Below are 22,076 nucleotides of genomic sequence, written 5' to 3'. Positions count from 1 at the left end.
TACGACAATCTCTATTTAGGCAGGCATTGACTTCAAGCACTAACACTCTGGGAATGAGTTATGATTGTGCGTGGGGCCACAGGCACTGCTTAGGGCTGTAATAAATGACAGACATTAAATCAATAAGAGCTCGGACGCTGCTTCCCACGCCAGGGCGCGCTCCTGTCGCTGCAGAGGAGAGGAAACGCGATTTATACGGCATGTGGGAAATAAAGACTGAAGGCCTGATACACACACACACTCCATCCAGGAATGTTCCATTTACATTAATGCACATTTTCGGAATGGCAGTCTTTGTTATTCAATCAATACAAAAGGATTTCCCCGCCCGGTGCACTCATACTTCTGTTCATGTAGAGCAGGTGGTGAAACTCATCTATTTCCTTCCCAAGTTGTTGGCAAACGTTACGGCAATTTGGAAACGTATCAATGCCCAACAAAACAGGAGCCTCGTACACAATCTACAAACACACTGCCAACAGTCCGAAAGGGTTAAAAACACAAGAAAACAATGACTGCGGGACTACGTTTGTTCAACATGTAAATCTGACCGGTGCTGCAACGACAAACGCACTGCACCCAAAACATTTAACTAAATCTTCTCATCGCTCTTTTCCCCAATCAGTGCCTCAGTCATTTACAAATGGTTTGGCTCAAGAGAAAGAAGAAACAACGCAACATCAGATTGTATTTCATTACTGATGGTCTTTCAATGGAAGAAATAACTGCATTAATCCTTTGCCACACAAAATGTTATCAGTCGAGTAGCTTTTTTAGACCACTTGAATCCCCAAGTGTCAAGACTGGGACCCGTCTGTCATCCGTGTTCACATACAGTATAAATCCGTTCATTGATATTCAGATCTCCGGGTGGGGTAATGGACTGGGGAGGGGGATACAGTGGTTGTTATTCTCATTTTGGGATCTGTGGGAAGGGGGCGGGGGGTGCAGTGTGTGCACGTGAGGGAGAGAGTCCGTTTTCCCTCCTCTCCCCTCCAATCAAACCTTAATTACACAGAGGGGCAGACAGACTAAGCTGGAATAAAGGCCTCTCTATACGGCCGAACAAAAGCCCCTGCCAGCCTCTCATTACTGCGGATTATATCCTTTCACTGCAGTACAGGGGCAGGCCAGGGTGGTGGGGGGGGGACACAAGTTTCCATACAAGCCTCGAGCTGAAGAGAAACACAGGCGCTGACAGGAGCAAGAGAACGAGCGAAACTCCTCTCCGTCTCACCGTTTTACTACAGCTGGGGATATGAATTCTTCCCCCCCACTCTCTCACTGCGCATCTCTCTCTCTCTCTGTTAAGTTTATGTTAATACTGGGGGGAGGGGTGGCACACATTTCTGCGTCATCCACCGAGAGAGAGAGAGAGAGAGAAGAAAATGAAAGAAAAAAAACTGTATGACTGCAAAATCTTTGAGAGAGTGGCCCAGTTTATTTCTTCTAGCACTACAGGAAAAGCCGGTTACCCAGCACAGCTGGCACAATTCTGCAAGCGCCTGGTGGAGTTGTGTGTGTGGGGGGGGGGGGGGGGGGGGGGGGGTTACGGATGACGTTACCAGCCAAAGGACGACAGCAGCAACACAGACCCAGAGATACTCTTATCTCGCGCTTAGAAACAAGCGAACCTCAGATGGCATCATGGCAGCTCTGCCTGCCATGCCCAACGCTTTCCTGTTATTGTCTCTCCGCTGTGGGTTGTGGTTCGTGTCTTTCCTTCTTGCTGAGATTGTGTAGTTCACTATTCCAGCGGTCATTAGCACAGCGTCAGAAACAGCATTTTAAAACCTAAGAAGAGTGCGTGTGAGTGACTGGGTGTGTGTGTGTGTGTTTGTCAACAGCCGGACACACTGCATTCACATCTGTAACTCTCAGGCGCTGGGCTTTCTGCCAGGCTGACACCCTCTAGGTTTCATCTCTATCGCACTGCAGTATTAGACAGGAGGGGAAGAAAAGCGCTCAGGGACACAGACAGGCCGGGAGCTCCGTATCCAGGATGTACAAGATCTGCCAGGTTCTCGTGCAGGAAAAAGAGAGCAGACGACCCGTCAATACAATCAAACGAGCTCCGTCTGAAAGATGCCTTTTAACTGGCTTCCTGATAAACATAGCAATTTTATTACAAACCGAACTGCAAAGAGCACACCTACATGATCGTTATAAGAGAAAGAATAATCGGCGTGAAACACTGCGTTCATTGGGGGGTATTTTTGCTCCACAACTGATCTGCAGAAAATGATCCAACTTGGTCCAGGTCAGGGCCAATTTATAAGACTTTGACTCAACAGAGTAGAGGTGGAAAGAAAGAAAAAGTAATAATCTGACACTAAGCAAGCCTCTGCTGTCAACAGCTGTTGTCTGGGCTCTGCTCTGACTGCTCGAAGTGAGCTTGCAGGTTTTAATTTCTGCTCGCTTCAGCTGTCACACGTCAGCCAAGAAACACTGGCTCCCGTTCTGGGCTTCCTGCTGCCTCCACCGTTTCCCAACTCCGCATTCCTGCAGACGGTGCGAATGAAGTGCCACAGCCCCCCTGATGACTCAAAACAAAAGCAAGGAAAGGGGAAAGCTTGCACCACTGAGGTCAGGGGCAATATCTGCAAATGAGAAGTGTCAGCCCGAGTTATTTATATATTTTTCCCAATATCGGTTTCACAATAAGTCACACCAAGAGAAACCACAAAGCCACGTCTATTTCCAGTCAGCGGCCGGCGGCACACATTCCACGGGTCCTGTACGGGAACTGGCATCCGCCCAGCGTCGGGTCGAGATGCGAGCCATCGCCTGCGTGTCAGAGGCCACACCTGACTCCATTCCTTCCCCTTTCCCCCCGACTGTCACTCAGGCCTTTCACAATTGTTTCCAGGAGTAGGAGGAGCTTCAGTTTTCCGTTTTGAGTGAAGACCTTTACAGTTCCTGCTGCCATTCTCGTAGTGAGCAATGGGAGGATTCGTTAGCACATCTAAATGGTATTTTCTCAGCTCCTGCCGTTGCCTGCCCCAAGGTAGGCTCTGCCTGCAAGGGGCACTAATGTCAGTCTTTCCCCAAATGCTTGCTGACCAGACTAAATCGCTGCCCCCCCCATAAAAGCCACCTAGCCAGCATTTTGAATTAAGCTGCCCAGCCATGTGAACAAAAAAAAAAACACCTGTACACACCCGTATGCACCTAAAAAAAATGAAATGTTTAAGAAACCAGGGACAAACCGCTCCAGTGAAAGACCTGAGAAGCAGGTCACGTGTGTCTGCAGTCATGGCTACAGCAGTGTGCGCCCAGCAGAGGCCCCGACCCAGCGGAGAGGTGGGAGTAGCCGGGTGGTAGATGAATGTTTGCAGTCAGCGTAAGAAAGAAACCTCCCTGCAGTTTTTAATAAATCGCCGGCTCCTTCCATGGATCCCACCCACGCTTGGCATTTGCAAGCCACTGCACTTCTGTCCATCACACGGCCTGAATGTCTCCAGCCCCCGGCCCCCAACGCTTACACACTCACTCTAGTAACTACACACATGAACACACACACACACACACACACACACACACACTGAGGAGAGGAAACGCACATTCCTGTCTGCTCCCACAGAGCTGTGCTCGAGCCGCACTTTATCTCCAGAACATCTTGTTACCGTGCCTCCTCTACAGAACCCCCCTATATCAATCTGCACAGGAAATGCCAGAGGTGCGGAGGACACACATGGCACCGCCCCCCCACACTCGCCAGCCTGCAGGGAGCGTTGTGCCGCGTCAATGAGTGAATGCGTCCATTCATGGATGGATGGATGAAAAAGTGAATACATGAACAGAAACCTTTACACAGCATGCAGGAATCCTACTGGAACATACTCTTTCATGTAGTATTATTATTACTACAAGTACGACTAATGCAGACCAGACGGCTGCTCCGTGACAGAACGCTACACACCGACAGGAGCGCCGTCCTTACAGCACCGTCCTGCTGCCCTCAGTGCCCTCGCCAGCCTGTCACCACATGATGGATGTCGGGCACCAAAACACCACATCTCCAGCTACAGCCTCCACATAACCTTGCACAAACCCCATTCAGCCCTCTGAGATTCACCTCACCTCGACTGTAAAGTGACGGGCCCCTAGAAACTCTCAGAAGCTCAATCAAAGCATCTAAAATAAATCAAAACACATTAAATGCACAAATAAATCAATCAACTAAGGCCATAAAGTTTGATGATGATGTAAATGTATGATTGGTTTGATCATTAAACCCCAGCAGCAAAATTAAATCTACTTTTCAAATCTACTTTCAAAACTTTTAAAATCTTCCTGCAGCATCAGTGTTGCCACATGTGCGATAACATTCCTCCCTGGTTATCTGGCTTTTAATTCAACACTCAAATCGGACACGGATACAAACAAATTCCAAGAGGGACACAATGTGAAGGGCAATCGGTCATAAGGGATGTCAAGTAAACCAATCTATAAAATACATACCTTTGCTACCTTATCCAAGTCATATCTGTGTTGAATATTTTGCAATGCAAATTTGATCGTTTTCTGAATATTGGTCAATCTGGGCGAGTGATGTAAACTTAAACACACCCCTGCTATTTCGGAGGCAGTCAAAATCCACTCATCATGAATTGACGAGCGCCTCGCAGAAAGTGACCTTGTGACCCCTGGCACAGACACAGCAACGGTTTAGCTACTAATACCAATCACAGACACAATAATAACAGACATTTATATTGGGAATGTATATTTTCCTAAAGGGCTGTAGAATTAAATTGGTCGCATCTACTGGGTTGATAAACAGTCGTCACAGACCACAGCGCCACATTGAGCCGAAGCAACCGCCAAATCACACCCTCGGCTCAGGGGTGGAGGCAGACACCGATATTGGCATCTGAAGCTGCCATTTCATTCCCGTGTCCCGCTACGCTAACGATCACTGTGTCTTACTGTCCTAAACAAGGACGATCGCCCGTCACGAGCACAGCGCGCACCTCCGCCCTCAGTTAGTTCAATCAAACGTGCCTTTCCCTAATGAAGGACGTCCCTTCCCTGCCTCGCTTGTCCCCTCTCTGCCAGTCTCTCCTGCTTCACACGGACCGGAGATCTGGCTTCACCGCGGAGAGGGAGCGCGCTTGCTAGGGACAACAGGGCAAACCGCTCGACTCCTGACCGCTTCGATGAGTTTTAATATTTCGAGACCGCAGGCCGCCCTCTTCCCTGAGCAGGAATGAGAGGAATGACACGGAGTTTTGCCAGGAATGAGGCTCTTTTTCTGTGTTATTTTTATAACACTCTCTGGCGGAGGAGAAAGGCACAAGTGATAAAGGGTCCCGTGCAATATATCGCCCTTCACACGAGCGGCAGTTCTCTTTTTTGGGGTTGTGAGCGTGTGACACACTCTCTCTATGACAAGCATGAGGAAGCAGGAAGGGAGACAAATGACTGAGCGCAGAGAGAATGCGGTAGTTCCTGCGACTAAAACAAGACTAAAAAAGAAAAATGCCATTCACAGCTTCAAGACTCAGGAGGCTGATGTTCTCCTGCCAGTTTTACTTCAAACATCCATCATCGTTTCAAGAGGCCGTGCACACAGCATACCAACACGGTTACTATCGAATGGGGCTGGGGTTTGAATCCCCGGTGAACTCTGACCTCTGGCAGGTCGGGCTCCTGTTCTCGATGGGTTAACTCCCACTCCCAGAGGTTCGGTTGTTTTTGTTTGCTGGTCATTATTTTCTGCAGGTGAGGCTTAATTGGATGGAATTAAAAATGACAAACCTTTTCAGTTCCTTCTGGTCCCTACCATGCCTTTAGTGTGTTAAAATAGAAACCCACCCTATAGTTGTGTTTGTTTTGACGAGCTTTGTTTAGGTCTGTGATTCTGGACTTTAAACAGACTCCCGTTTGGCACGCAACCCAAGCCGATGATGTCAGAGACTCCAGTGGCACTTGATTACAGCTAATTATCCTCGCTATACAGCCTAAACATCCCTCACAGAACAGCAGTGTTACCTTTAGTTAGATCGAGGGGGGGGGGGGGGGAACGGCATGCTCCCGTCAATATTGTGTTTTGTGTAGATGGCCAGTGGAGTGGGGGGGGGGCCAGTGGATGAGAACAGCACTAATTGTGATCCCCTCCCCCTCCATCAGCCCGGAGTAGAAATCAATAGGTTTGTGTATCAGCAGCTCCCAGCTTCACTTTCCCATTTTCTGATTGACTTCAATATCCCACCGAAAGGACTGGGGGGTGGGGGGAGGTCGGCTCCATTTATACGGCGATCAAGCCTTGACCTGCACCCCCAGCCCATCCTGGACAGTTTCCACTTCCAGGAGAGTGGGTTCCCTGCTCCACATCTCCTGTGGGGCGTTTGAAACAAACCAATCAAAAAAACTGCAGCCAAGAACTACAAAGCTGTAACTGAACTGTAAAAATCAGTCACCTGACGAGGGCCACGGCCAAACCGCACTGCAGAGACCATCGCCACTGCGCGGGTGTGGCAAGGGAGAGGGGGCACTGCGACGCAACTGCCATCACAGGGTCCGCAAACACACGACCTCCTGCACAGTTACACCTTAACGGCCGCCTCCGGGTCTCGAGCCGTCCTGAAGCTCTTGCAGCTGGGGATATATTTTCCACTACAGCTGTACAGGGCATGTTGTTTCAGCAGCCGCTTACTCCCCAGACTGTTTTTTTTCCCCCTCTATCTAACTCCAGCTCTGCCTGCAAATCACATGTGAAGACGGACATGATGAGCAGGAGGAATTGTGCCGACAGAGAAACACAGAGCATCCATCGGAGGATGAGCCAATTCAGCAGGAAAAAGAAAAACAAACAAAATACAGACCGCAGTCTGTCTGAGACACCAATCACAAGGAACTCGCTCAAAGTTATAAGGTGAAATAAACATACTGCTCACTATACATCCTCTCTCGCTTTCCACATAGTTTTGATACTGGTAAGGTTATGTTCATTTTCTCTGCATTGCGTGTGCATTTCTTAAAGACTGGCGAGTTTATTTTTAACGCCGACAGGTTTCACATCTCTGTAACGCATTACTCTAGAGGTCTCGTTCCCCGAGTCCCAAACGCTTGGTTCTCATGCGATGAAAGCCTGTTTCCTGGCCTGTTTCTATTCCCCTGCCGGGCACAAACACCAGGCCGCGATGCTTTGCTCCCCTGTCCTTCCATCCATCGGCTCCCGAGTCTCGGCGATCACGTGATCCTGATATGAGGCAGAAAAACGTACAAACAAGCGGGAAAAGGGATAAATGTTGCTTCTGCCCATTACCTCAAAAGACAGACTTGCGCTCGTCTGCCTTGATTCCCTTTGTGTCTGGATAGGGGAGCCAATCAGGTTGCATACAGCCAGTATAGCTATTAACTGAAGTGTGTGTCTGTCTGTGTGTATACTGGGGATGGAGCTGAAACCTAATGAAAAGCCAGGCAGGCGTGCGGCTCGGTGGATCCATTATTACATTACCGGATGATCAGATTATTATAATAATGCACTCGGGGCGGCGGCAGTGCCTGCCGAACAGAGCGCCAAGTCAACTAAAGCAGAGACAGCCAAGACAAACGCGAGCGCACGGGGGGGGGGGGGGGTCGAGACGCTGCTGATAAGTGACATTTCTGACACAAAAACCAACCCCCGCCACAAAAAAATTAACCATGCAATTAGCGATGCACAAGACATCTTCAGACAGGCCCCCGGGGGTCTCTCTTCAGAGCTCGGCGTGCACGTGGGAGGGGCTTCCAATTGTCACACTGTCAGGCCAGACCCCTCCAGGATAGCTTTCATATCAACATTAATCTGCACCAATACCTCCTTCTCTTGACCACCTGTGCTTGTGCAGGACAGATACACAGCCTGCTCCGGCCACCTGCACACACCCAGGCACTGACTACGCCTTGTTCTGCTCTTGGTTTCAGTTCACGTCTCCACACGGAGGTTTACTGAGTTTTGCTCTGTACGTTTCACCGCATTATGAGTTTGAGAAGTGTGCATCTGTATCAGCAAAGCGCGTCTGATAATATGAATATCCCCCCCAATAACTCGCACAGAATAATCCCGGCTTCACACAAGATTGGTTACGGGCCATTTTCACAGACCCCGATTATCACCAGTTCGTCCAAGACTGGTACTGTTTTAGGTGGAGTAGTCCAAGACCAGGGGTAATCTGGGTCTGTGAAAACAGCTCACAGTCTTCTCAAAGATTAAGTTGAGCGTTTCATACAAGGACTTCCATTTCAGGTTAGCGAATGACCTTTTCGTGATCAGACTTGGCATATTCTTGTTTCTTAGGATTTGTTTTTGGATGGGAGGGTCAGCTCCCACGGTGGAGCAGGTTCAAGAAATGAGAAATGAGTCTGAAAGCAGGCAAGTCCAGGATGACTCTCGTCAATGCCTTTGTGACGAACAAATACAAAGAAAAAACAAAAGGGCGACTAAAATCAAGGCGCCACCGTGATTCCACTTCCGGTTTACAACCTTATCTCCTCCTCTCGCGGCCGGCAGGAGCTGGGCTATTTCAGGAGCTCGCTGCACTTCCAGGGGAAGTTGGTCTCTAGAGCTCACCGCACAGGACACTTCATTTCCCCTGTTGCGCCTCAAGTCCAGCCTCGGCCACACTATTCAAAGCCGGCCACACCGCTGTCTGCCGTGCACTTCCCCAGCGCGGCCGCTTCTGTCCTGCCTTCGCTCCCCAACAGAAGGGAAAGGGGAGGAAGAGACTGCGGCCATGAAGAGGGACAGCATTAGAAACAACAGGAAGTCTGGTCGAGCATCAGAGACTAAAATAAACAAACAATACAACAAAAGCTAAATATTTCCTTCCAGCATCCCTCACCCCGATTCCAGAAAAGCATGATGTCATGTCAAGCTCCATCTCAAGACAAGACTGATCTTTTTCCCCGTCTTGGAAAATCCACAACCTATGATTTCACTGTCTGGATGTTTCTGGCTGCTCAAAGATGTGCATAAAAACACGACCCAATGCCAAAGAGTGCTTGCAGGGAGTCAAAATATGCGAAAAGATTTACTGCTGTAAATGAAACTCTTCCACAAATATACAGAGCACGACTCAAGAGACCAGAAACTGTGCGTCACAATTAGCACCAATGAAACGAGTAAACTGACTGCTTGCCTGCAGTCCCACGGGATTTCACACCACAGAGCCGTGCTCTCGGACCAGCGGGCTTGTGACTGGGCTGAGTCATCAGCCTAAAGCCCATTTCACACAGAAAAACACCTGAGAAAGTTTAAAATAACAAAGGGAAAGAGGAAGCAAGCGAAATAGGCCAATCAAAAGCAGAGGTTTATTCTGAGTAAAGTAAAAAAAACTAAAACTGCAGCTGTATCACATGGTTAATTATATTTGACAAGCCTTGGCTTTTCAGAACAATTACTGTAATTCTGCACAAAGCTGAAAGGTAAATTGTGTGTGTTTATCTTTATATCCCTTTGCTGACAAACTGAAGTCATTTCCTGGCGCGGTACGTGCTCAGAGAGGGCCAGGGGGGCGACTAGCTGTGCAACAGCAATTAAGACCCTTCAACACAAACAAACTGTGAAGAAGTCATAGGTATGAATGTTGCCCCCCCCTACCTTAATGCAATGCAGAGATGGACAGGAGCTAGAAAGAGAAAGTTTGCATTTCTCTCACTTGCCATACAGCCGTGATTGCAAACACAACCCTGCTTTTTTTTGTTGTTTTTAAGAGGCCTCTGCAAACAGGCCTAGGAAGGGGTGAAGAATTATCTCAATTAACTAATTAGGAGCTCAGAGTGCATTGAAATGACTGGGTTTGATGACTACAGAGAAAAATTAAGAAAAATCAAACAAATAAAACAAGTGTGTTCATCAGGAGGAGTACTGTGCCCATCAGCACTGCTGGGGTCTCGAGCAGCCCCTCGGCCTCAAGCGCCATGAAGGCTGAACAGATACTTTTCTCCTCCAAAACTATCACAGGTCTTCCCAGTAAATTAATGTTCAGAACAGCCTATCCTGGGGCTGTGAATCACGTGTTGAGACGGCCTCGACGTAGGCAACTCATGCGATCAGACGTTGGCGTCAGTCACATGAGCGTCGGTCAGAGGGCGTAGCAGCCAAGGGGGCATCAAAGTCACACCTGAAATACCAAGCTTCCATGAGCTCCCCCCTTCAGTCCATAAACTGCTTTGTAAGCACTGCCGCTGCATCAAGGTTAATTGTCCCGCTGCGTGCCAACCCCCGGTCACGTCCTCCCGCAGCACGCTGGCCAAGGAATCGCTCGGATACAATACCCATTTGCTTTCACTGCAAAATATGGCCTGACATTTGGAACGAAGCCAGTGGAAAAACTTGGAAACCGCTCTTCGACGGACAAGATTCATAGGGTAAACAATATTAACCTGCACATTAAATTATCTCGTTTACAGCCGCGGTGGCTTCCAGTCGATATCTATACAGCATTATGTACCTGGCTGCCTGCCCCTTCCTCCTTGCCGAGAGAATTGTGATGGGGAGGATAACCAAGCATTTGAGGTGCGAATGGTGAAGATGCACCAGGACATTTCCGACTCTGGCTTACAGGAGAGAGCACTTTTTCAGCGTTCAGTTTCTGTGCGTTTGTCCACTTTGGCTCACTGCCGGCTGGCTGGGATCGGCATGCAGTAGAACTAGGCCACCCTGAGCACACCGCATAGAAACTGCAACAGGGAAAAGAAACTCTCTGTACTGGGACGCGTTCAAATTAAGCTACACATGAGGAAGCCGGCGGCCTCCAGCACAAGTGTATTTAAAATTCATTTCAAGCTGCAGAGAGAGAACACAGCAAGCAGGAGCAGACAACAGCACCACGGCGGTGGGCTGAGCTGCCCGTGAGGACTGAGCGTCTTTATCACTTTAGATCAGTGCTGCAGACCACTGTGACCTTCTCTTCGGCCTCAATCGCAATGGCTTTTTAACAGCGACACGGTCACCCAGTAGCTCAGCTCCCCCACAAGCGTGCAAATCACCCTGGATGACGGCACAATAATTCCATACTACTATTAATCATATTAATAGTAATACTTCTGCTAATCATATTAATAATAACAACTACAACATGACAGCCGGCAGAGACAGAATGAGATGCAATGCCAGCTGGGGGATCTCTGAAAACCTGTTTCACTCACACTTTTGTTCTCTCGGGCAGGATGCGTACCTGCACAAAAACCACTTCCCCTGACAGATGAACCCGAGGCTGCAACGCTGGCTCTGCGTGGGGGCAGACGCTGTGGCAGATGCTGGAGGTTGCTAGAAGCCCAGCAAGGTGCATGCGGCGCCCGAAGAGAACGAGAGGAAGGAGCACAGCCACCCCGTGCGAAGGGCACAACTGCAGACAGATACTCAATTCTTACGAGTATCAGGACCTGCGCTGCGAACTGTAGGATCCTGCTCGTGCTGTACGGTTTCCTGGCATGTTTATATATTGTGATGCTATGGGTAAGGACATCTGCTAAGAACAGAGTAATCACCATCATTATCATCATCGTCGTTAATAATAATAAATGAACATTCATGAGTTTCACTCTTCAAGTGTTACACAAAGTCCCAGCACACACTGAAGTCAACGTGCTATTTAAGGAAGCTTGTTGGGGTCAGCCAACGCTTCAGGCGTTTTATCCACACTCTTGCTTCACCTTCACCGATCAGGGCCTCTCGCTGGGCTGTGGCTCCATAGGTTCAGCCTTGTCGCTACAGACGGCACAACCACAGCGCTGCCCTCATGTGTGGCGTAACGAGGGAAAGCGTCAGATCTGATCCATGCCTGCCTGCATGCACGAGCAGAGCAGTGCATTGTGGGTAGGGTAATGTGGAGAACAGTCATGAAGTTTAAAATCAATTAAGGAAGAAAGTTTGGAGCGGCACAGAGCAGTCATTTCAAAGCCCTTGCTGCCTCCTGATTGTTTTCATACCTTTGATAGTTTTTGCACAGTTTAGCAATATCAGTGCATTATACCGGGGGCCTCACGAGCTGCAGGGGAATGAAGGTGGGGTAAAGGAGCTGTTCCGGCGTCGTTCTGGATACCGAACCGAACCAGAACAGCAAACCTGACGAAACTTTGTATCCAGCAAAAACAAAAAAACACACACACAAAATGCAGTACTGTTTGTAAACAAAGAGCAAACGCTTGTATTGAAAGAAAATAGTTCTGGCGATTAACAATACATGCATAAATACAGTAATCCATGAAATATATGTTACACACTTCACAGTGCAATCGAGATACGCATTCTTGAATTGAACAATACTCCAAAAGCCAAGAGAGATTTCCCTTCCTCTGCACAGTAGCGCACAACAACACTCCCTGCCAACCAAAATAATATATAATAAAACACCTTTTGTTTTTCCCTCCTTAATTGTTTTTGCATACTCCGGGCACGGCCCATTACAAGCACACAAACGGACTGAAGGGGAAAACACGAGCCCGTTAGGAGCCCTCTGGGGTCGCCCTGGGGCACACTGGGCTCGCCCATCTGCAGACTGAGAGATGGAAGTGAGCTCAGCTTTAAAAAGAGGGAATCCACCAGGGAGGGAGGCGTATGAATAAACATCCAAGTAAATTAAATGAAAGAAAGGCAGCCTTGGTGATCGAAGGAGGGGCAGGCTGCTGGCGGAGCTGCTTTGTAATGAGCCTCTCCTCCACATACAACCAAAAGCATAAAGTGAAAGTCACGCGTGAGCAAGCAAGGGGGCTGCGATGGGCCGGGCTCTCCATCGCTGGGGTCTCAAAGGGAGGTCCACCCCCGTCCCCACCCATCTCTCAGTAACTTCACTGGTCTGCTGCGTCAATTAACTAGATGAATTCTCCACTTCTTCTACAAGCTGCAAATTATGTCAGAAGGAGTGTACCACGAACTAACACACGTCTATACAAACACGTGCGATGCGGGGATGGGTAAGTCCCTGAGGAACACAGGCTCCACTGGTCTTTGTTCCACCCCAGACCTTCGTTATGTAAACAGGAAGTCCAGTCACCTATCACCTATCAGGCGGTCGTGGGTTGCTAAGTGACAAAGGTATTTAAAATCCTTCAGCAATCTGTTCTGTGAGGACGGGAGCTGCCAGCTCACCAGTTTAACATCTACCTGATGCTGACGGGGGGAGGGAGAACCTGTGCAGGACTCAAGAATACGCAGTACTAACCACCCAGGCACAGCGAAATGACACAGTGACACCGGCACACATCTCACATTCAGACACCTGACCCGAGAGGAGCAGCAACCCCAGAAAGCCAATCTCCTAGGGAAGCAGTGGGGGGGTTTCACGTCACCTGTCCGTCACACTCCTCCTGTGCTCTCTCGACAGCGCAGACACTGCACGATCAGCAGAGTGGAGGACAACCGCATGGCCACTGCATTGGAGCGCAAGCGTCCAGTCCAGTCGGCATTTCTGCTGCAGTAAACGCACCACCTGTGCTGTTACATAAGGCCGGTGCTCACACGAGAGCACAAACCCCGGGACAGACTCGCCCAACCCTACAACATGTGTGCCCTGCCACCCCGGCACACCACAATCCCTGGGAAACACGTCTCGCAGGCAGCGCAGGCATTAATAACTAAGCTGATGTGCTGTGGTATGGAGCTGGTGTGGAGGCAGTGGTGTAGGGGAGGTGCTGTACTGTGTATAGCCTTAGCTATACGGTGTATGGTATACAGCCCACTGCACTCCGGAACGGGCCTGTGCCAGGTCAACAGGCAAGGCCTCGGTGGAGACCAGAATTAGCACTCCTCAGAGCTGCTGCAGGTAGATTAACCATCTCTAATCTGTCAATTAACAAGCTCAACGGTATTACCCATCATGGGTCTGAGGTATGCAGGAGAGGGGGATTACGAGGGGGCCACGCACAGGTTATTATTACATTGTGAGCAGGGCTTTGAAGAGCGCGGCGGCCCTGGCAGCCCAGCCCGGCTGCGCCTGCCTGCGCACCACGCTTCCACTTTGTACTTTTTCTGCTGAGCGAGAAAAAGCCCAGGATGATTCGTCAGCAGCACAACGCAAACAAAGGTCTCAGCAGGGGCAACAGAATAAAAAAAGACAAGTCAACCATTTTCAGTTTTCTCTCCCTCTCAAGCCTGCGCGGCGGCTGAGAGACGGATTTCCAATACGGGGAGGAAAAGTGACCTAAGGAAAGGGAGGGAGAGAGAGAGAGAGAGAGAGAGAGAGAGAGAGAGAGAGAGAGAGAGAGAGAAGCAGAGAGAGAGAGAAAGAGAGGAGAGAGATGGCATCAGGTTATTAAAACAAGCACAGACAAAAGGAAGCCAACACTAGCTCTGTCCGTGCAGTAGTCTGTGTGGAGGCGTTGCCCTTCTCCCGCCCTGCCCAGCGCCGGGCCGCGATCACAGCCACTCCAGCATTCCTCTACTAACTCCCCCTATGAGAAAGAAGAGGGGAAAAAGCCCAGACTCCTGCTGAAATGTTGCCAAGCCGAGGTTTAATTTCCTGTCTTTTTCTTCTATATTATTTTTTTGCAGTAGACAGTTAGATGGGGGGGATTGATTGCTTTCCATTGAAATATATTTACTTATGTGATTTTTTTGGAACCAAGATCAAACTTTATTTTGGCCCGTCATAGCTGAGGGCATTGAGCTCAAGTGTGGAGATTAAACCGCGATCAATCCTATGTTCTGCTGTTGTGTGGCATCTGACCGCCTGTGAGGAAAAGCTCCACATTTCTGCCTCAATAAGGAACAATAGAGTGGGGGGGGGAGCTTTGACATAAATGAATGATACATTAATTAATTCATAACCCAGAATTAACCCTTCGTTGAGCAGAATCAGTCCCAGACAACATTTTTATCATCAGAGTTTATATGGGGTTTCCAGGTTCTCGCCCAAGGGACCGGCCTATCACAGAGCAGTCACAAAGATGGTCAGGCACAACATGCCGAATAATATTCTTTAACCGCCGCCAAGGAGGCGTGCAGTAACTCGGGAAATGTATCTGAATGTATCTGAAGGGGCCCAAAAAAAAAGACCAAACAACCAGCATCTTCAGGATCCAGGAAGGAATTGTTACATCGGCCTCAGTGCCCGTACAGACGGAGACGGGAAAACAACACAAACACAGATGTGCGATCGGTACGCACAGGAAGTGCCACCCCACACTTCTCCTCGTATCAAGGCCAGATTAAAACTAAACACTAACAACAACAGTGGAGTTTCACACGCCCGGGCCCCAGCATTGTCTAAAAGTGATCGCCTGTTACCGAAAACAAAACCATCAGTGTTGTTTTAGATCTCCTCTGCCTCCGAGACAGAGGGAGTCACCGCTGCTTTCCCACACACTGCACGGTCCGACAAGCAGCCAGAGCATCTCCGAACGGGAACGCCAGTCCCTGTGACTCTGACACAGTAAGAGTGTCGAGAGAAACCTGCTAACCCCCTGCTTTCGTTAGGTCGGTCCTCGGCTCGAGTCTCTCCTGCCACGCTATAAAAAGGCCGACTCTCACCCCCATTTGGTCAGTCACCACCTGCCCACAGAACAGCCCGAAAACAGAGAAACGGAGAAAGAGGAACAGAGAGGGAGAGAGAGATCAAGAGAGAGTGTTCAGCGGTCACCCCTCTCCCTCCCCCAGCACCGCATCGCCACAGGTTATAATTAGCTGGCTTTAATCCCAAGACCCGTCTCCTTTGGACATAGCGGAGTAAACCGGGGGCGGCACCCGGCTCTCAGAGGACACCCATTAGAAAGTTAGTGACCACCCACCCCTCCCCCACCCCCTGCCAAACTGGATTTTCCCTGAAACGCAAAAGAGCAGGATTACGGTAGCTACTTAGATGGCTAAATCCAGACTTCTCCAGCAGGGATGGGAGTGACAGCTCCCCAGTTTAGAAATATGGCAGAGAAAACTTGGTCTTAATCCCTCGAGGCCAGGAAAGCTACCTGCCAGCTCCCATCGGATTAGCATGACAACCGTCAGCACAGAAGGGGAGAAGTGCAAACTTCAAAGCATTTACAATCAAAGCCAGCGACCTGACAGACTGTATGTGTTTATTTTATTTATTTTCCTCCACCATTTTAAACCGCTAGGAAGAGCTGGGCTTCATCTGCTGCCGAACACTTTGTCACGACTCACATTCACAGCCCAGCAGGACCTCCAGCTGCGGTCTGGGCTCAGAAACACCCACGTTGTGCATGTTCTGGGTGTGCGGAGCCAGCATTGTGGCAACCTGGCACTGGAGGGCCACAGGCGGACCTCAAGGTCTTTATAGCGCGCTGTCCATCCCCAGCCTGCTCTGCTTGTGTGTTTAATTGTGAGCGTTTCTGCACGAGCATGTGTGAGAGCAATTTTACAGGCGTTTGTGTGTTTTTTATGTATTCATGTCAGTCAAGTCATTTATGACTCCAGTATCCATTATTAATATTACAAGACCTTCTCAGTCAGGGATTGAAAGTGCACTCAGAGCACTCTGACCACCTGAGACCTCCTCCCACAGTGACCCCAGAGCAGCTGAGTGGAGATGCTCTCTGTGGGCTAAGATCTCCCATCAGCAAGGCCGCCACTAAAAGCCCCTCTTGAACTGTGCTGTCAAACTCCATCAAATACACACACTGACACACACGGCTGGAGCGACTCCAGCAGGGCTGCACGCCTAAATCAAGCCTGTATGACATGAGGCCTTTATCGTTATTGAGATCATTCCCACCCTGGCACCCCTTAACCACATCTTATTGACTGATGCAAAATGCTGTGTTAATGATTGGTAAGCCATGCTAATCACCAGGGTCAAGTCATCATTAACTTATTGAGCAGAAGCCTTTATTCACGGGGACTAAAGTGGATCCCACGTGTGCTCAATAGTATAGCGGCTGCAATCTCCCTCCTGCACCTGACACCCATGAACACAACGGGGAGTAAGACAAGACCAGAGCACTCTATAGGTGTAACTCGAGACCCTCCGCTGTCATCGGCTAAAAGTTCAAGTCTAGAGCTGTTGCCAAGGTAGACTTTGCACAATGTGAATGTCAGGGCAGCAGAACTATAAAAACATCCAGAACAATACAAATAAATGCATCAAAGAACTCGCTCTCTCTCCTCGCTCAGCCGTGCTGCTTCAGATGCCGGGAAGAACGCCATAAATATCTGAAGACGAAATTAAAACACAGTGAAGCATCACTTAGCGTGATTGCTGACCTGCAGCCAAGACATCCCCCCCCCACCAAGCCATGCAAGATTTAGAGGCCTGCCGTGTGCGCTCGAACAGAGCTCCGGAAACCACGCAATCACTGGAAAATGCAAAGATGAACTCAAAACGGTTGCAACTCATTTGCCAATGAATAACATACCGAAAATCTGGAGGGGTTTCAACAAACCATCACCCATTTTTCATTCCTCGTTGCTCTTTAAAAGAAGATAAAAAAAAAAAAAATCTGACTAAGGGAAAAAATACATCGCCGACGGATTTGCCTTGAGAGCCTGAAAATGTGCAAATATTCCTCAAGGAGGAGAGGAAGCTGTCTGAGCAACAGACCGTGCAGTGCTTAAAGAAACACCGTTCAGGATACAGCAGAGCAGACAGAGGTCCAATACAAGAAGACCGAACCCTGCAATTACCCGTCTCCTTAATAAAGGTCTTAATAGACTTTATTCAGCCGGGCCCTGCTCTCTGCTGTACACGTCTAAACATTAGAGCTTCTACACGGGCTGCTCTTGACCCGGCTCATCTCAGTTTCTTCTCTGTGCTTTTACACTGATAGTCTCTGACAGTCAGAACCCAGGCTTCTGAAACATGGGTCAGAACCCAGATCGGGGGGCCGGCTAGAGGGAAATGGCCTTTACACAACTCCAGATAGGTGACCAGGCAGTGACGCACAGGAAACAGAGCCCGCCCGGTTATCAAATCACTCTGATCACAGCCAATCACCAGGATGCACAGGCTGCGTGTTATCTGGGGCGATGGCAGAAACAGACCCACGCGGTTTCAAATGCGAAATCAAACCTGCAGCCGGACCGCAGGGCTCTGTCAGCCGAAGCGATAAAGGGATCAGTTCAGACAGAGGCACGCAGATGGGTGGAGGAGAACCGAGAAAAAGACGACGTACAGGCACTGCATGCGCTGTGTGTCGGGTTCAGATAAAAGCACTGATTTTTATCACGTCCCTGCCTGGTTAACCAGTTGTTTTTGCTTGGTTTTTGAACTCGCCTATTGTTGTGCTTATCAAGGGTGTTTGCTTGTTTTTCATTGCAGTATGAATAAGTAAAAAAACTCTCTCTCTCTCTCTCTCTCTCTCTCTCTCTCTCTCTCTCTCTCTCTCTCTCTCTCTCTCTCTCTCTCTGAGTTAAACCAATGTATTCTGTTTATACTGGGTATGCGTCAACTTTTTGTGCAAACTGAAACTGCTTTTGTTGCAACTTTTTCTTTCCTCTATTCAACACATTGTTCGGGCGGCTTGCATCACTCTTCAGGAATGCCTGAAGGGAGAATTTATTCACAAACTCTGTGGGAACATGGTTGTTTTCCACTTGGGCTTGTTTTCTGGCACTTGAAAGGCACAAACATCTTGACACAAACTGGCGACAGAAAGCTCAACTGCGTTCACCGGCACAGCCGCAGATGCGCTCGCTGTCTATAGCTTTGTATTTAGAGGCCAGGTCGATCACAAAAACACCTTAAGTGAATGGCGCATGCCCAGCTATATAAAACAAGCACAGCACACAAACTGCAGGGTGACTGGTTGATTACACCAACGCTTTATCTGTCCGGATCCTTAGGGACAGCACCCAGAGCTCTCTTCAAGTCACAAAAACACAGGAGCTGGAGGCTGGTGCCGAGCTTAAAATATCCAAACTACTGACCGGTCACACTGTGTGCAGGAATTATTTATAGACTGGGGTCAAGTCTTTTGACATTAAAACTTTATGAGCTTGCAGTAGAGAGAAAGAGGAAAAAAAAAACCACAAAAACCCTTCTATAGGTCACCTAAACATGTAAATAATGATCTTATTGGTAATTGTAGCAGTTTACAGCACACACGTCTGGTCCTGTTCCACAGCACTGAAGTGCTGCACTCTGCTTTGAGGGCCCATAAATAACATGTGCAGAGGTGTAGAGCGGGGGCGAGTGCAGGCCCATCAATATGCGTCGGGCCCTGTGCAGGCTCAGAGAACAGCCAGCTATTCATTACTCCTGCAGCCTGACTCATCAGCACACACTATCATGCAGCGATTCAGAGACTAACATTATCAAAGCCTGTCCCTTTGCGAGGCCGCAGGGCACCGCTCTGCCCTCCACCGCTGCAGAGGAACAAAGGCTGTGCATCACGTCCTTGGTAACAGAACAAGCTCCCAGTACTTACATTTCAATACTGTTTGAGGGCCAAACATGAAGGCCTATCCTTCAACAACACTCTATCCATCCGCAATACATATGAAAAGCTACAGAAACTGGTGATATCTGACGTTTACAGCTGTAACCAGTGCAATCCATAAACTCCTGCGCATGGTGATATTTCATGGATTATTTCTGTGAAAACACACGCCCAGACAGCACTGTAGTGTGAGGACACTATGGACGTGAATGGCGTGGGTTGTAAAGCATGCAGGGCGCTCAGGTCACTCAAGCATTACAGAAAAGCCAGGCACGTCAATTGACAGCAGCAGCCTGTGAAATCATGTGCTGCACATTAGAGCAGGGAGTCTGTTCACTTCACTGATGGTGCCATTTTAACAGCACCAGTGGAGAATGGAAACGCTTTAGACAACCAACATTGCAAAACAGACAAGCCCAGACAATGGCATTAGCCATTTCATATTGACAGCAGCAGTGAAGTGCGCTTCCAGGCTATTCCAGGCTATTCCCAGGCTATTCCCCACGCGTTCATTCAATGCACTCAGCTAATCAAACTGCAGCGCCATCACTAGAGTCACTTCTGCGCAATTAGTCTGCAACCATTAACCGTTAAAGAATAAAAAGCAGAGCGTTTATCCGAGCAGACAGCCCAGCTCCCAGTAACCTGCGTAATAGGCTTACTTTGCCTACATTAGGCTAAAGAGGATTGCCACAGGTTCCCAGAAATGTCACTGTGCTCGTCAGCTGAGTGGATCCGTCTGATTGTGCCCCCCATCCCCCCGCCTGGCCTAAGACGGACCACAACTGAATGAATACATTACAAGAGAAGAGAGCGAGGCTATCAAATTAAGAGGTGGCCCCGGGGGCAGCCTGTGTTTATTTTGCATACTGATAAGGCTCCCGTTATAATATAGCACAGGACGAGCCCCGACCGGGTTATTCGCACTAACAGGAGCAGGGCACTGGGGTGCAGGTGACCCTGGCCGGCGGCCCGCAGCTCCCCGCTGGCTCAGGGAACCGAGCTGAACAAAAGCACAGACACCGTCACACATCTGCATTAAAGCCCGTCTGCAGACTGCAGCGCCTAAACCGCACGCCTGGCGCCTTGATTTAAAAGCTCTTGCGTTCATCGCTACGTGACGGACCGCAGAGCGGGGGTCCTGCGCCCAGAGGCCGCTGCGCAGCTCCGCACCGGGGCACGGGCCAGCGCTAAAGACAGGGGCCAGGCTCGCATGCATTGTAACACACACAAGAAGGCTGACTGTCGCTATTTTCCGGAGATCCTCACGCACAGGGGATTAACAGGTCAGCGTGCTGCTCTTGCCAGCATCCCGATACCCCGGCACCACCCTGTGCCCCTGTCATCTCCACAATGAACCCGCTGCAGAGCCCGCCTCGGAGAGTAGGTGTTGCAGGAGCTCATCCACACGGGCCAGCACTACAGTGGACGCACATTTCCATATGAAAATGGCTTGCAAAGCGGCGCTCACGGCAGCGCGGCCCGCTATCCGGGGAGGCCGGCGTGAGCAGCGGCTGCAGCGGGAATGAAGGGGGTGTTTACTGACCTGTTGCGTCCGCTCGGCCGGGTTCTTAATCACAGCCTGGCGGAAACTGTTATCCACGTAAGACGCCATTCCGGCTTCAGCAAAACAACCTATTCAAAACAAATAAAAGCCCACGGCACACAAGCGTGTCCAGTTACTATAAAAACACGTCTCCTGTCCCTTTCCTCCCGGTTTATTGTGTAAAAGTCTTTTAAAATCCCCCAGCAGAAGAAGCACCGTCCCCAGGCCAGACTCCAAGCCCCGGGGTCGATTTCCTCTTCGATGCCCGCTCCCAGAGGACCGCCTCGGGATTGGCAGAGAGCTCTGCGCTGGCCCGCGGTACTCCCTGAGCCGGCTGTCCTTGGCGGGGTGTCTCTCGCAGGGTGTCCGGAGACGAGGAGGGTCGACCCGAGAAACCACAAAGGGAAAGGGTGGGGAAAATCCGCCGCTTCTCGCTCCCGGCGCAGCGTGGAAAGCCTGGCTAGTTCTCCCCGCTCGGCGCGTCCACCATCCCCGGACTCAGACCTTTAAAACCCCGAGAGGCAGCAGCGCGGTGAGGGCCCATGGGCTGGGCGGGCAGGGCAGTTAAAACGCCGGCGCGGCGCGCTCAGTCGCTGGGGCAGAAAGCGGCCACGGATCGCTCCTTTGTGCCACCATGGTGACTGACACGGCGCAGGGCTGGTGGGCGAGTCCACTGACAGCAGGCCATTCATAGGAGGTCGGAGGAAGCGCGGCGAGAGCCTGCGTCGCCCCCTGCCTAACGCAACGGGAACAGCAGAGCAAGCACCGGCGCAGGACTCCCTGTGTACCTGTACATGTGTGCGTGTGTGCTGACACCCATGTATCTGTGTATCTATACATGTATCTATCTACAGTGGGGGGAAAGGTATTTGACCCCCTGCTGATTTTGTACGTTTGCCCACTGACAAAGAAATGATCAGTCTATAATTTTAATGGTAGGTGTATTTTAACAGTGAGAGACAGAATAACAACAAAAAAATCCAGAAAAACGCATTTCAAAAAAGTTATAAATTGATTTGCATGTTAATGAGGGAAATAAGTATTTGACCCCTTCGACTTAGTACTTGGTGGCAAAACCCTTGTTGGCAATCACAGAGGTCAGACGTTTCTTGTAGTTGGCCACCAGGTTTGCACACATCTCAGGAGGGATTTTGTCCCACTCCTCTTTGCAGATCCTCTCCAAGTCATTAAGGTTTCGAGGCTGACGTTT

General features: G+C 49.7%; 1 protein-coding gene across 9 annotated transcripts in view; it reads right to left on the bottom strand.

The window, feature by feature from the left end:
* Window positions 1–21,534, bottom strand: part of rapgef2b (Rap guanine nucleotide exchange factor 2b) — a 92,787-nt gene extending 71,253 nt beyond the window's left edge. For 8 of the 9 annotated variants that reach the window (XM_066718020.1, XM_066718026.1, XM_066718027.1 and 5 more), the window contains exon 1: window positions 20,867–21,533. In XM_066718020.1, coding sequence (XP_066574117.1) covers window positions 20,867–20,935 — 69 coding nt within the window. In that variant the 5' untranslated portion in view covers window positions 20,936–21,533. Of the gene's footprint in view, window positions 1–20,866 lie in introns of all 9 variants that reach the window. The other variant, XM_066718025.1, reaches the window with a different exon arrangement.
* Between the last annotated feature and the right edge of the window lie 542 nt (window positions 21,535–22,076).

The sequence above is a fragment of the Amia ocellicauda genome, chromosome 12, assembly GCF_036373705.1.
Source record: "Amia ocellicauda isolate fAmiCal2 chromosome 12, fAmiCal2.hap1, whole genome shotgun sequence".
Classification (NCBI taxonomy): Eukaryota; Metazoa; Chordata; class Actinopteri; order Amiiformes; family Amiidae; genus Amia; species Amia ocellicauda.
This window is presented reverse-complemented; position numbering and strand designations above follow the sequence as displayed.